Source organism: Terrapene carolina, unplaced genomic scaffold (genome assembly GCF_002925995.2).
Source record: "Terrapene carolina triunguis isolate 2854851 unplaced genomic scaffold, T_m_triunguis-2.0 Scaffold112, whole genome shotgun sequence".
Classification (NCBI taxonomy): domain Eukaryota; kingdom Metazoa; phylum Chordata; order Testudines; family Emydidae; genus Terrapene; species Terrapene triunguis.
In genome coordinates this window covers 22,811,983-22,825,411 of record NW_020664463.1, presented here as the reverse complement: position 1 = coordinate 22,825,411, position 13,429 = coordinate 22,811,983, and the positions used below count along the sequence as shown (strand labels likewise).

Genomic DNA, 13,429 nt, shown 5'->3' with positions numbered 1-13,429 from the left:
TCTCTGAATCATAGCAACTGTACACATTACAGCTCTGACACAGCAGGGCTGAACAGACTTTGGGGTATCCGTTTTTACAATTAAGTTTTGCAAACGGTGTTTGTAAACTATCCAAATTGAGCTCTCATTTTTTTCACTCCACCCCCCATCCCCTTCGGGCCCTTCTGTACTCTTCCTCCTCCCAATCCATAGCCACTCCCCTCCAATCAACTTACTTTTAACATGACAATGGCCTTGAAAATTCTCTCTAATCAAGGCAAAGTTAGGAAGGGCATAAATCTACCCCCACTCTATGGGCATCTGTTTGTGTGTTTGTCTGATAGAGTCTGCCCCTCTCCATCTCCACCTTGTCTTCTCTGAGATTAGGGTTTTATTTTGGGGTAATATTCCCCAAACACAAACATCCATGAGTGCCCACCTGGCAATGCCCCCCTACCAGCCTTACCCAGCCGGGGTAGGAACTGGAATAAGGTATGGAGACTACTATTGGAACTGCCCAGGGGAGATGGACAATGTCCCCCACAAAGAGGCAGCAGATGCTGATGTCCCGGTCCCAGAGCCAGAGGAGAAGACCCTCCATAACCCAGGTAGGCCAACTTTGGGATGACTGAAGTAAACACCAAGAAAAGTGATTATTATTATCAATCTTGCTGTCTGAAATGACTCAACAAGGGGCGGGTGTGGGAGAGCTCATCTCAATAGCTTTCCTCCATAGCCAAGTGACCTCCCCCTCTCCCCAAAAGACGCTGCTACCTTGTTTCTTAGGGAGTAAGAGGGAGTCCTAAACGCTGTCTGATCTGGGGGAAGATCGACCCAAACTAGCTTAGAGGATATTTCAGGGGGGGCTTAAGCACCCACTCCTAGGTGCAATAACCAGTCCTGCCTGGCAGCAAGTTGGTGCGGGAGGGCGGACGCCCCTCGGAACAGAACCAGAGCAGAACTAGAAAGAGGTCGGTGTCCAGGGCCGTTTGGACACGTGGTTGGGAGGCTCTTGCTAAGGGCCTGATCCTACTTCCTGGACGCTAAATGCCAACGCTGCCGCTACCTTCAGTGGGGGGAAGCGAGACATGTTTAAATCCGAGTTGTGTGGGGTTGCGGGGGCTGTTCACAGAGAAGCCGGGCGAGGGTTTGCGGGGGCTTGGGAGGGACCCGCTTTCCGATGGGGACTGGTGCATGTCTGGCCCGGGAAGGGAAACCAGCCCCGGCCATTCCGCTTCTCCTCGCCCCCGGCCCCTCTCGCCTGGTCCCGGCCATTTGCAGCACGGGCACCGGGCGGTCCTGCTTGGACCAATTCCAGTCCGCAACAGGCCGCAGCGTGCCCGTTGCAAGCTCCCAGCCATGCGAAGCGGGGGCGCCCTGACCCCGCCTGTGACTAACCGGGCGGGAGAGCCCGGGGGGGGGGGCGCATTGAGAAGTAGCAATAACCCCCCCTCCAGGTGGTGGGGCAGGGGTCGAGGTCTCGGGACGCGGGCAAGACGCCAGGGCACCGCGGTGACCCCGACCCGGAAGGGAGGAAGGCTCTAACCATTGTCCTGGCTCCACTTCTGGACCAAATCAGCCCTTGCTCCCTTCCTGGGAGGAGGCAAAAGGGCCCGCGTAGGGGGTATGAGGGGTGCGATCTCTGCACAGGGATCGGCTCCCAAGGCTGGGTGGGGGACAGGTAGCTCCTTGGTGGTGTCTCTAGCGGGGGTGGCACAGAGCTCCCGGCGCCGAGCCAGGCTGCGAAGGTGCTGATGAGTCTTTCATGCAGCTGGTGTCTGGCTCTTGTGGATTCCCAAGGCGCATGCAGACTCCCGGGGCTCCTTCGGATCACACCGCTCCCTCCCCCCCGTGCCTGTCCCACGGACAACACCGGGGAGAAAGGAGCGAATTCATGGTGTTCCCAGCCCTCAGGAGACAATTTACCACCCGGGGCCAATGGGGAATTGCTCTGTACGGTGCATCTTGCTTTCCTGGCTGATCCGTAGTGTTACTACTTAGGGCACGTTTTTCCCCTGCCTTGCTCTGGCTCCAGCCCCAGTATTTATTTCTAATATGAATTTTAGCAGCTGGCGCCGCGGTGGCTTGTTTAACCCTAGAGGCCGCAGTGCCGGGAACCCCCCAGGCGTCGGCAGAGAGCGCTTCAGTTTTCCTGGTTCATTTGCTCCCCGTTCGCTGCTGTTTGTGCGGTGTGGGCACACAGCTAGGTTGAGACACCCCACTAAGTCGCGTGACCCTTTGCCGTTAAATGCAATAGGCATGTTTCCAGAGCACTGAGATAAGGCACCGTCCAAAAGCAAATCGGTATCCCTTAGGGACTGACTTCTGTCACACTGCAGGCACCCTTAACGTGCCACTTTCCTTTCTTCCTCCCTAGAGCTCTCTCCAGCTTCCTCCAGCTCGGGAACACGCATGCGGTACACCCCGGACTCAGCCACCAGCCCCAACACGGAGCCCCCATCCCCACATCCTGCGATCCGGGTGGGTGGGGTGGAAAGCGGGGGAGGGGTGAAGAAGGCCAAGAGCCGCACGGCCTTCTCCCAGGAGCAGCTGCAAACCCTGCACCAGCGATTCCAGAGCCAGAAATACCTCAGCCCCCAGCAGATTCGGGAACTGGGCTCAGCCCTGGGGCTCACTTACAAGCAGGTGAACACTGAGATCTGGTTCTGTAGAGTGTTGGCATCCTAGTGGCTGGGCTGCATCCCTTATTTGAGGTGTTCTTACAAACATGGTCAGTTTTTCAATGGGAGGATCTCCAAGGCAAGGTCAGATTCCCCACTGTCTCCTCTCTTCTGTTGTAATTTACATCTGTGCAAGGAGGCTGTGAAATGCTACCCCTGTCAGAATTCTCCTCTTGCTCACCTAGGATTATCCATCCACTTTGCGCAGGTGTTCAAGACTAAACGAGGGGCAGGCAATGAAGAGTCAGTTCCTTCTTGTTCTATAAGTAACATTCACTAGGCTCTTGGAGCCACTGCTGACCCCATTGCCCCAGCATGAAGGCAGGGGGTGCTGTGCTGTACTGCAGAGAAAGTATGGGCGACTTAGGTGTACTCTCTACTCTCAGTACTGACACTAGTGTTATAGTGTCATCCTGCTGGGTGCTGTGCTGCAGAAAGTGGTGTGGGTGACTCTAATTTAGGACTGACCCATCTTTCATACAAAAATGGAGGTTCTGACTATTTGTGATCATGAAAGAACCTGTGGTAATTTGCAGTAGGGGTGTCTGTCCCAGTGACTGTAATTATATTTTACCTTCCTAAATTCTCCCATTCTCAGCTGGATATAGTGGTGCTCTTCACTTCCTAAATTGTTGTATATAATTGCTATGGCCTGCCATGTTCCAGCCCAGAGGTGGCTGCATTTCAATGCTGGATGAAGCAATCCTTTTATGTATTGTCTAAAAAATATTTTGTGAGCTCTGTCTAAAAAGGGATTTTTATGCCCTATCTCCTACCCCTATCATCTCTAGGTAAAAACATGGTTTCAAAACCAACGGATGAAGTTTAAACGATGCCAGAAGGAAACTCAGTGGATGGAAAAAGGGACATGCCTATCCCAAGTAAGAAGAGGTTTCATTATGGGCAGTTACCAAGGGGACCTATAATATCTATCTAATGTACATGTTTGCTATCCAGTTAATATGGGATGCTCATGGGCTTAGTAACCAGCCCTTGCTCAGTGTTTCCAGTACAGCATTCATTCATTCTCTGTTTACTGTATCATGTAATTTAAGCCTACATTGAGGATTGAATGGATCTGGGGGAAGGGGAGCAGAACTTTCCACTTCTAGGATCTCAGGTCGGGGCACTGGTTGGATTAGAGAATGGCATATGGACACCAGTTGCAATCCAGTCAACCCAGGAGGAGCAGGGGATGGGGTAGGGAGTCTTTCACCTCTAGGATATTGTTACTTGTATTGTGGTAGTGCATAGATCCTAGGGCCCCATTGTGCACTGGAGATATATATAAAGAAAAGGCAGTCCCTGCCCCAAAGAGTTTATAATCTCCTGGTTTGTGCTATTGGAGCCTCGGTACTGTTTGCTTGTACCTGTATTGAACCGCCTTCTCTCTCTCTCAATGGATTTCATCAGGCAGGTTACCTGGATTTGAACCCCAGTTATCACCAGGGTTGTCCAGTTAGTGCCAGCAGGAACATCCAGACTGTGACCAATGTGCATCAGAGCTATGGTAGCAGCCAGACCTATGGGAGTAGCCAGAGCCTGTATCCCTTCGTGGCTATCGAGGAGGAGGGGTTCTTTGGGAAGGCCGGGGGAGCCTGCAGCGCCCAGCAGGCAATGGGCTTCTTCAGCCAGCAAAAGATGAACTTTTATCATGGCTTCCCGGCGAACATGGATTATGCCAGCGTGGAGACAGAAGATGGCTACCACTTCCAGAATGCCTCTGTCAATGCGACGTCCTTCCCGGGCACGGCTGGGTGCCAGCAGTACCAGCCAGCATGGCACCCTCAAGGGACGCAAAGCAACTATAACTCTTAGGCCTATCCTTTTTCTTTCCCTCTCCCACTCTTTCTTCCGTTTCTGTTATCCAGCCTCTCAGTTCTTTAGGGCCCTGATCCTGACTCCTGAGATGTGTGGCGTCCCCCAGCTCCCATTGACTCCAGTGGAGGGGCTTGGCACCTTGCAGGATGGTTGGGATCTCTCTCTCCTTCTCTTCTTTACGAGGCACCTGTCTGTGTCTTACTCAAGAGGTGTGCTGCATGGCTCTGAAGTTGGCTTTCCTCATATTGACCCTGGCTGGCTCCAGGAATAGGCTCTGTATGTGTGTGGAAAGCCAGGTTCATGCAAGGAAGTGTGTGAATGTTGGAATTGGAGACGACAGAGTCTACACCAGTGAGTCCTTTCCCTACCCTAGTGTCCCCAGTACAGCAGTATCCCCTCTGTAGATCCTTTCCAGGGCTTGGTCCAGTCCTTGTTTGAAATTAACTGATTTCAATTACAACACAGAATACAAAGTGTACAGTGCTTACTTTATAATATTTTTAATTACAAATATTTGCACTGTAAAAAAATAAACAAAACCAAGCATGGGGTTTTCTCTGGATAAGATTCTTCCACCCTTCAGCAGACCCCTCACTGTTAGAAAATGTTCCTGATTATGCAACATGAAATTCCCCCCCTTTCTGTGTTCCCTCCCTCCACCAGCCAACTTCCCTAACATTTAAACATCTAATACATCCTTCAACAGGGGACTCTCTCCAGCCCTGACCAGGGGCTAGAATTGATCGTCTATAATCTTAAAAAAATCTCAGATTTACTATGATCCGTAAATAACTGCAATCCCTTTTTAATTAGGACCTGAATATCTACCAAACAGTGACAAGAGACTGCCCAATCCTCAGCTGGTGCAAATCAGCATAGCTTCATTGACATCACCATTTGCACCAGCTAAGCATCTGGACCACCACAGGGGTGAATGGAATTCAGATTTTAATTTCAATTCATTGTCTAATTAAGGAAAAGAGAGAAAGGAGATTGAGAAAGAGGAGTAGAGGAAGGAAAAAGGGAGGGATGGAAGAGGGAGAAAGATGGAGAAAGTACAAAGTAAGCAAATGTGGTGGGTTAGGTTAATATCCTAATCCAAGAAAATTACCTGTAGTGTTTACAAAGTGGCTAACTTCTTTATGCGTGTCAGTCCATTTCATTCTAACGGCTCTCCTTCCACATCTCCCCTGCTCTACTCTGCCGGCAGGCTCCCAGCCCAACATGACCCTGGCTGTGGCATCGCAAGTCATCAGCGCTGTGAGAGCAACTGATGTCCTCAGGTATCCATCTGATTCTCTTATAGTAGTAATAATAATAGCTCATGTATCTGTACATGAAGGATCCCATAGCACTTCACAAATTACAAACACAGCACCCCTGGAATGAGGCCACTCTGGGGTAGAGGGTGGCAGCCAGGCAAAAATATTCTAGTTATTTCAAACCTGATGCTTAGATCACTTAACCTAGAAATTAGAGATGGTGGATAAGCCCATTAGATCCTATCTATCCCATTCTCCCAGGGCCAGTGCAGGATTGCTTCCCTACTGTTCTTCTCCAATTCTAGTTTTAAGTGACTCTGTTAATGGGGCTTCCCTCACTTTCCTTGGGGAGACATTGCCACAGGCTAATTAGATTACTTCTCTATTTTTTTGTTTAAAGTGGGACACTGTCAGCTTCTCCTGGACTCAATGTTTAAGCATGAGAGGCAGGGAGAAAGTGAGAGGTGGGAATTAAAAAGCCAAACCCCAACTTGATATAAATACAATTGTTTTCATACATGTCTTTTAAATTTCAATAAAAACAGGTTTTAAAAAACTAAATTGTCCCCTGCAGTGCTGTGGAACTTAAGGTCATGCACAACTTGCAGCTTGTAAAACTGACTCAAAAAAGGAAGTGAAACAAACTAGTTCCACTGTCCCAAGCCAAAGTGCAAAAAAGTAAACAAACAGCATCAATAGTGAAAAATGAATGATATGTTAAAGATTTGTTTAGTTTGAATAGCAGGTATTGTTGGTAGTTGATGTAGTTTTTGTTGTTAATGTATGATTTTTATCTCAATGCTATCTTAACATCTGCACAAGGACTTTGTCCTACTTACATTTTTAATGCAAAGCAGATAAATGTTTACTATCATGGATTGCTGGGTATATTATTTTTCCCATTTGTTTTTAAAAAAATACTTTTTACTTGCAATGCAATTTAACTTGTGTTTTGTTATGCTGCGTCTGTTTTATCATTTTTTTTTTGTTTCTACCTAATGTTTTTATAAACTCGTGTTTTACATTTGAATGGAAAAATAAACTGGATTTATTTTAATGGAGTGTCAATTCAGTGATGTCATAACTTCACTTTCTTTCATCCTGAAGGATGAAAAGTGCTTTATGGGGACAACTTCACCTACAGAGACGAGGAAAAAGCATTGAGTCTTGCCAACCCCAAGAGTTTAAATATCATGAGAATTTAAAAAACAGTAAATGTTTGGGTGCTTTTTCTTTGCTGGCTTCTGAGCCTTTAGGTTGAATTCACTTCCTGTTTTCCAGATTTTTCTCTGCAACCATGAGGGCTAGAAACTTATAAAAACAAAACTGGGTAATCTCTTGATTCATGCAGCTCAATACAAGAATGTTATGTTCATGGGATATAAAAAAAATCATTAAGAACATAACATCTTTCAGGAAGGTTGGAAAGTCACACTACTTTAATTCTTAAAATCCAGACTTTTAACACACACAAAACCCAAAAACCAGACAAAGCAGGCTGTTCCCCAAAACAGGCATCATTCACCCACCCCACCTTACTGTCGACTGTCTGCAGGGTGCTGCTGAAAGTCCAGTTGCTTCCCTACAGAAACCCCTTGCCTGCAAGCAGGACCAGGAAGCCCTTTTTACAAATCACAGTTATAGTTTTGAATATACTATAAAGAACTGGGAACCGTGCCCATTATTCAGTTCAAGGTGAACGTGCTGATGCATTACATGTGCTCCCCTGCTTTCCCACTCCCCCTGTGCTCTGCTCCCCAGTTCAGACATGCACTGTGGTGGTATGGGGGGGAGGTTCTGTGCTTTCAGTCTCTCTGGTTTCTCTTCTCTGGCTCAACACTAGCCCTGCAGCATTACAGGAATTGTCCTGCTTGCTCTGTACCATCATTGTCTCCATGTGGATGTCTGCAGACGCAGAGGCCTTGTAGCTAGACTGTAAAGTGTGGGCTCTAGAAGTGGAATGTAGAATCAGTTGCTTGGCAACCTTCAAGAGAACTGCAATTTGTGTTTTCATTTCCCTACGCAAATTGAATGCTGTACCATAAAGGTACCAGATAGGTGACAACCCAGGAAAACTGAAATCCTCTGCTTCCCTCCTCCCCCATCCCCATGCCCTCACCCCTGACATGACTCACCGTTGGGATGAGTGCTATAAATACCAAACAATAATAATGGGCTAATTATAACTAGTGCCTTGGTGATTTTTGTGGGTTAGCCATTAAGAGTTTAGCAGGGTTACATGCTTTGCCTTTCTCGCCAAAGATCTCAAAGCACTTTGCAAATATGGATGAATTGCACCTCAGAATATATGTGTGGTAAATAAGCATCATTCTCTCCATTTCACCAAACGGGGAACCAAGGCATGGGAGGGGTAAAATGACAAAGGCCTGATCTACACTAACCTGAAGTTAGGTTGGCTTAACTACCTCACTCAGGGCTGTGGAAAAAATTTCATGCCCTCTGTGATGCAGTTAAACCAGCTCAAGCCCCAATGTAGGCAATAGGTTGATGGAGGAATTTTCCTGTTGACCTAGCTACCACCTCTCACAGAGGTGGATTTGCTATTGCACCGGAAGAACACCTATCGCTGTAGTGTCTATGCTACAGTGGCACAGCTGCAGCATTTCTAGTGTAGACAGATCCTTAATCGAGGTTGCACAGTAGTTGTGTCCTAGAGCCCACAACAAAGCCTGAGCGCATAAAACTAGAGAGCAGTGTGAACTGAGTACCCTTATGGATTTTCTGAGGCAGCTACCTCACTTAAAGGACAATTGCTGGAAAACCTGGTCAGGTGGCAACCCTTGCTTGCAGCCCCATCCCCAGCTTGGAGTGGAGATGGCAGAGGATGTTGGGTTTTTTTTGTTCGTTTGTTTTTTAAAGGTGTTAGCTCAATTGAGTTAGTTTAATTTGTAACCCAGCTTCAAACATGTTAATCTGCATTTTAATGGAGCTTTTCAATCATAAACTAATACAGTTAAGCAACACACCTTTTGTCCCTCAATAGTCCTCTGTTGGGGTAGTGCTAACTCCCAGACCAGTGGAGTTAACACCCCACTGAGATGAACAGGGCAGGTCACGCCTCTCAGAGCTATTGCTTTGTGTTTTTTAAATAAAGAGGCCAAAACCACCCCTCCCTCCATGAGATTCTGATGTAAGTCACATGACCAGGAGCTGGTACTCTAGGCATGTGACCATGCTCCTTAAACTGGCCCCAGTGTCATCTAATATTGCTCAGAGCAGGCCTGCCCCGAAAATGGTGCAAACTTCTGAACCAGTGTTAGCATTGGTGGGAAGCTTCTTACAGTACCATGGTAATACAAATCAATAATAATCCAATGTTACCTTAGAGACTAACAAATTTATTAGAGCATAAGCTTTCGTGGGCTGTAGCCCACAAAAGCATCCGAAGAAGTGGGCTGTAGCCCACGAAAGCTTATGCTCTAATAAATTTGTTAGTCTCTAAGGTGCCACAAGTACTCCTGTTTTTGCGGATACAGACTAACACAGCTGCTACTCTGAATCCAATGTTAGACATGCTTTTCTATTTCTTACATGGTGTTTCTGTGTTTTCACATGTTGCAGTGTCCTGCAGTTTGTCCAATGTGTTAAATAAAGAGAAATAGAGATATTTTATGGGAGAAAAAAATCACCTTTTATTTTATTTGCAATAATAAAAGCACCTTGGATTTCTAGACTTCATCAACAGTAGACACAGCAAGGTTTAGTATAAACAGCCTAAATAGGGTCATAGATTTAAAGGCTAGAAGGGACTAATATGATCAGCTAATCTGACCTCCTGCATACTACAGGCCAGAGAAGTTCACCTAGTGATTCTTGTAGCAAGCACATATCTTGTGATTGAGCCAGATCATATTTTTTAGAAAGATACTCAGTTTCCCTGTAGGGTAAATGTGTGGGTACACCAACATGTGTGTGTGTGTGTGTGTGTGTTTTGTTAGTGACTGCATGAGAGTTTGGGTGAGTGTGAGTGAGCCCATGTGTCTGAATGTAAGATAGGGACAGAGTTGTGTAACTACCAAGTAGGAGACAGCGTGAGAGATGCAGGGAAAGGAAGAGATTCAGTAACAATTGCTTTGGGCCCTCTGCATTAACCCTGCTTAGGGGTGGTACAGATGGTGGCCAGCAGTGCCCGGAAAAGGTGCCACAGTGGCTGAGGCATGGTGGAAGCTATAGCCATCTCCTGTCTTTGCGCCAGTGTATTCCATGGTCCCAGGGAAGCCAGGATAAAAGTCTACTTTGTGCTGGGCAATGAATCCCACTGTCTGTTGGACGCTACAGGTGGTCCCACCTTTGCCGAAGACCCCCCCCTCCTCATTGGCTATGAATGCGTATGGGTTCTGCCCTGCTGAGTAGTTCTGACGGGGGTTGCCCCCAGCTTGGATGTTTCCAGCAGCGCTGATCGGATAGCTCTGGTGGAATTTGGGGTGCACTTCCAGGTACCCGCTGGGCTGGAACCCAGTCTGAAAGAGAGAACAGGAATCAAAACCAATTGCATCTCTACTGGCACTCCCTGGGCTAAAATGTATAAGGGCTATCAATCCTTTTGCTTCCAGGCGTATCCATGAGGCAGGAGGAGGTGGGGAGGGACAAGAAGAAATGTACTTCATAGGTCTGATATGAGGTGATATGGGAGATGTGAGGCCATTCTCTGCGGCATGAGGCCAGACTCACCATTAGCCTGATCCGGTAGAACAGGAGGAGAGCTACTAACACTAGCTGGACCATTGCCCTGGTTGGCTGGGGGACACCAAACTAGCTACCATTTGTGCCTTAGGGCAGGAGGCACAGCAGTGGGCTAAATAGACCAGAACAGCAGAAGGCAGGCAGGATGGATCTTTGGCATGACTGGGTATGGCAGAGGCAGGTTACCAAACTAGCGGGACCATGGTACTGATCCAGTACAGCAGGAAATGGGATAGCAGAGGGAACAGGATTGGCGCCTGAGCACTCAGGGGGCCTGGGGTCTTCGGTGGCGAGGGTCCTTCCACTCCGTGTCTTCGGGGCACTTCGGTGGCGGGTCCTGGAGCGAGTGAAGGACCCGCCGCCAAATATCCGCCAAAGACCCGGAGCAGAATTTCCGCCAAGGACGGCAAAATGCTGCCCCCCAAATCCTGCCGCCCTAGTGGAAGTGAGAGGGATTATACCACTGGGCTATGGGAGAAGGCAGGACACTGGGCTTTCTAGACCAATGGTCTTGGTCCCCTTTCTGTGGAATACCCTTACCTGCGTGAGGCACTGAGCCCGCTCCGACCACAGGTTGTACTTCTGGCATCTCTTCAACTTCATCCTTCGGTTCTGGAACCAGGTCTTAACCTGCAGTGAGGGGTCAGAAGGTTCCCGGGGGAATGGATAGTCAGGGGGGAATAGGGAATGGGCTAAGACATTTTTCACCTCTGACTCACCGATTACAATAAGCCTCTTGGGTCGGGGTGGGGTGACTGGAGGGCTCAGGGAATCAGGGAGTGGATTATAAAGCATCTGAGTGGTTGCTGGTTACAATCTGGCCCCAGTTCAACATCAGATGCCTGTTTAGTGGCCTATGCAAATTGTGTTGGTGGATCTCTGACCCCAGCGCCTACATTGTCCACATTCTGCCCATCATTGTGACATGTAGGCACATTACAGTTGTGAAAAATGAATGAGTGTGGCCAGCAACTGGCACAAATCAAACCCAACAGTCTTTATGGTCCCACCCATAGAATGGATTAAATCCCTCCTGATTACAGACCAAAATTAAGGAAACGTGTGTTTGTGGGGGTGTAGGGAGGGCAGAAGGCCTGCCCTGCATTCTATCAGTCCCCAAAATCAAGATCCCTGATGGGGGCAAATTCCAAAGCCAAGTCCCCTAGGGCTGTGTCTGCACTAATAGGGAGCCCTGCAAGGATGTTGATTGCAGCAAATAGCTGGTTGTCTCACCTGTCCTGTTTCTGACAAAACCGGTTTGGGGGTGGGTAGGTGGGGCATGTGTTTGTGTTTGTTGTCCCAGTGTATCCTGGGATACCTGAGACACCAAGCCCAGAGTGCCCAACTCTTTCTTTTGGATAATAAATATCCAAATGCACGGCATTGTGGGATAGGGTTAGGAAGAATGGCTGAACCACGGCAGCTACAATGCTTGCAGTTTCTCATCCACACTAGGGAGAGACCATTATAGACAGCACCAGTTCAGCTGGGCCTGGGCTAGCGATTTCATCTCAGGCATTGTAGCGGTGGCACAAGTGATGCTCATAAATCTGCAGGGATGGCAGTTGTGTGTGGCGCTTGCAGCACCTGCATGATGCCTTGTGTCAAGCTATTCCAAGCAGCAGATCTTTGCACTGGTGCGGGCAGACAGGTCGGAGGGAGGAGTTCAGCCCTGGGGAGAGCTCACAGCAGCGTCCCAGCTTATTGCAGATGCTGCATGGGAGTATTGGGGAGGGGGTGGGGAGGAAATGATTTGTGAATTAATCCATACCAGGCCACTCAGAGCCTTATGGTGCAATTCACCAGTGCCTGGAACTGCTTCCAGCAGAGGACTGGGAACTGCTGAAGAGCACAAAGTGCAGGTAACTATGGTAACCCACTTACTGCACAACCACACCACAGATCATGGCGTCACGGCGCTGCCAATTCCTGGCATTCAAAAATCACGAATCGGGCCCTGAAAATCATGAGAGTTGTGATTTTTTTAAGCCAGATTTTAACAAAAGGTCTCGCTTGCTCGCTCGCTTGCTTGCTTGGCCTCCTCATGTTAGCTATTTTCAAGCTTTTCTCTGAAACCAGGAGGGCTAGAAACATCTCCCTGCTGAAATTTCCCCTCCCCTCCAAGAAGGGTTTTTCTGGGGAAGGACTGAGGCACATTTGGGAGGTGGAGGGGGACAGTTATATGGGTGTGTATGGAGCTTGCTCTGTCACAGCAATGTCCTATACTTACTCTGAGGATAACTATAGGACATAAATACAAGTATTGTAATCTACACCTTTGCCCCTGTTCTGTGCTAATCACCCCCCACTTTAATTTCACTGCTCCTCTTGCAGTAAGTGACATTCAGGTGCAGCTCAGCCATTACAAGGCAAACACTCTATGCTCTCGCCATTCACCTGCTTGTAAGTGAGCCCCAGAACTGCAGCCAGTTCCCGGATCTGTTGGGGGCTGAGGTATTTCTGGCTCTGGAACCGCTGGTGCAGGGTTTGCAGCTGCTCCTTGGAGAAGGCTGTACGGATCTTGGCCTTCTTCATCCCTCCCTCTCTTTCCTTCCCATTCTTCTGAGGCTTGGACGCAGGCTGGGGGGACGAGGATTCTGTCTGGGGGCTGGTGGCCGAATCTGGTGTGAAGTGGCTGAAATTCCCAGAGCTGGAGGAAGCAGGGGAGAGATCTAAAGACAAAGGGGATATGTAATGAGCCCACATATGTGTGTACACACACACACACAACCCTCTGCTGGGTGAGATCAGAACTGCTTCTCTGTGTGACATAAGCCATATACTGCTAGCAGCAAAGGAGATTCTCCTTTAGTGCAAGCTCTGAGGATCTGCGCCTTTTGCAGCAAAAGAATCTGATATGTATCCCTGATGCCAGTGTCGTTGTGAGTGGCCAGATTAAGCCGCACAGTGACACCCTAGGTGGGAGGTTCATCCCTACAAGTCCTCTACAGCTTGTCCTTCTGCAGAGCACTTTGAGACCTA

The 13,429-nt window shown here is 48.4% G+C and overlaps 2 protein-coding genes across 2 annotated transcripts in view; one reads left to right on the top strand and one right to left on the bottom strand.

Annotated features, from left to right (window-relative positions):
* Positions 1-406: 406 nt before the first annotated feature.
* Positions 407-4,478, top strand: LOC112116575 (homeobox protein NANOG-like). Its single transcript, XM_024214165.2, has 4 exons — positions 407-587; positions 2,357-2,625; positions 3,452-3,541; positions 4,074-4,478. Exons 1-4 carry the CDS (start codon positions 407-409, stop codon positions 4,476-4,478), a joined length of 945 nt encoding a protein of 314 aa, XP_024069933.1.
* Positions 4,479-9,861: 5,383 nt separating this feature from the next.
* Positions 9,862-13,429, bottom strand: part of LOC112116574 (homeobox protein NANOG-like) — a 4,945-nt gene continuing 1,377 nt past the window's right edge. Inside the window, exons 2-4 of the mRNA XM_024214164.2 lie at positions 12,845-13,119; positions 10,988-11,077; positions 9,862-10,224 (exon numbers count right to left, since the gene is read on the bottom strand). Of these exons, the coding sequence (XP_024069932.2) occupies positions 9,862-10,224; positions 10,988-11,077; positions 12,845-13,119 (728 nt within the window). The remainder of the gene's footprint in view (positions 10,225-10,987; positions 11,078-12,844; positions 13,120-13,429) is intronic.

Excerpts from the sequence above, each read along its gene's own strand:
- LOC112116575 (XM_024214165.2), top strand. The coding sequence starts at position 407 with ATGAGTGCCCACCTGGCAATGCCCCCCTACCAGCCTTACCCAGCCGGG. Across the intron at positions 588-2,356 it reads GAAGACCCTCCATAACCCAG|AGCTCTCTCCAGCTTCCTCC; the intron begins GTAGGCCAACTT and ends CTTCCTCCCTAG. Across the intron at positions 2,626-3,451 it reads TGGGGCTCACTTACAAGCAG|GTAAAAACATGGTTTCAAAA; the intron begins GTGAACACTGAG and ends TATCATCTCTAG.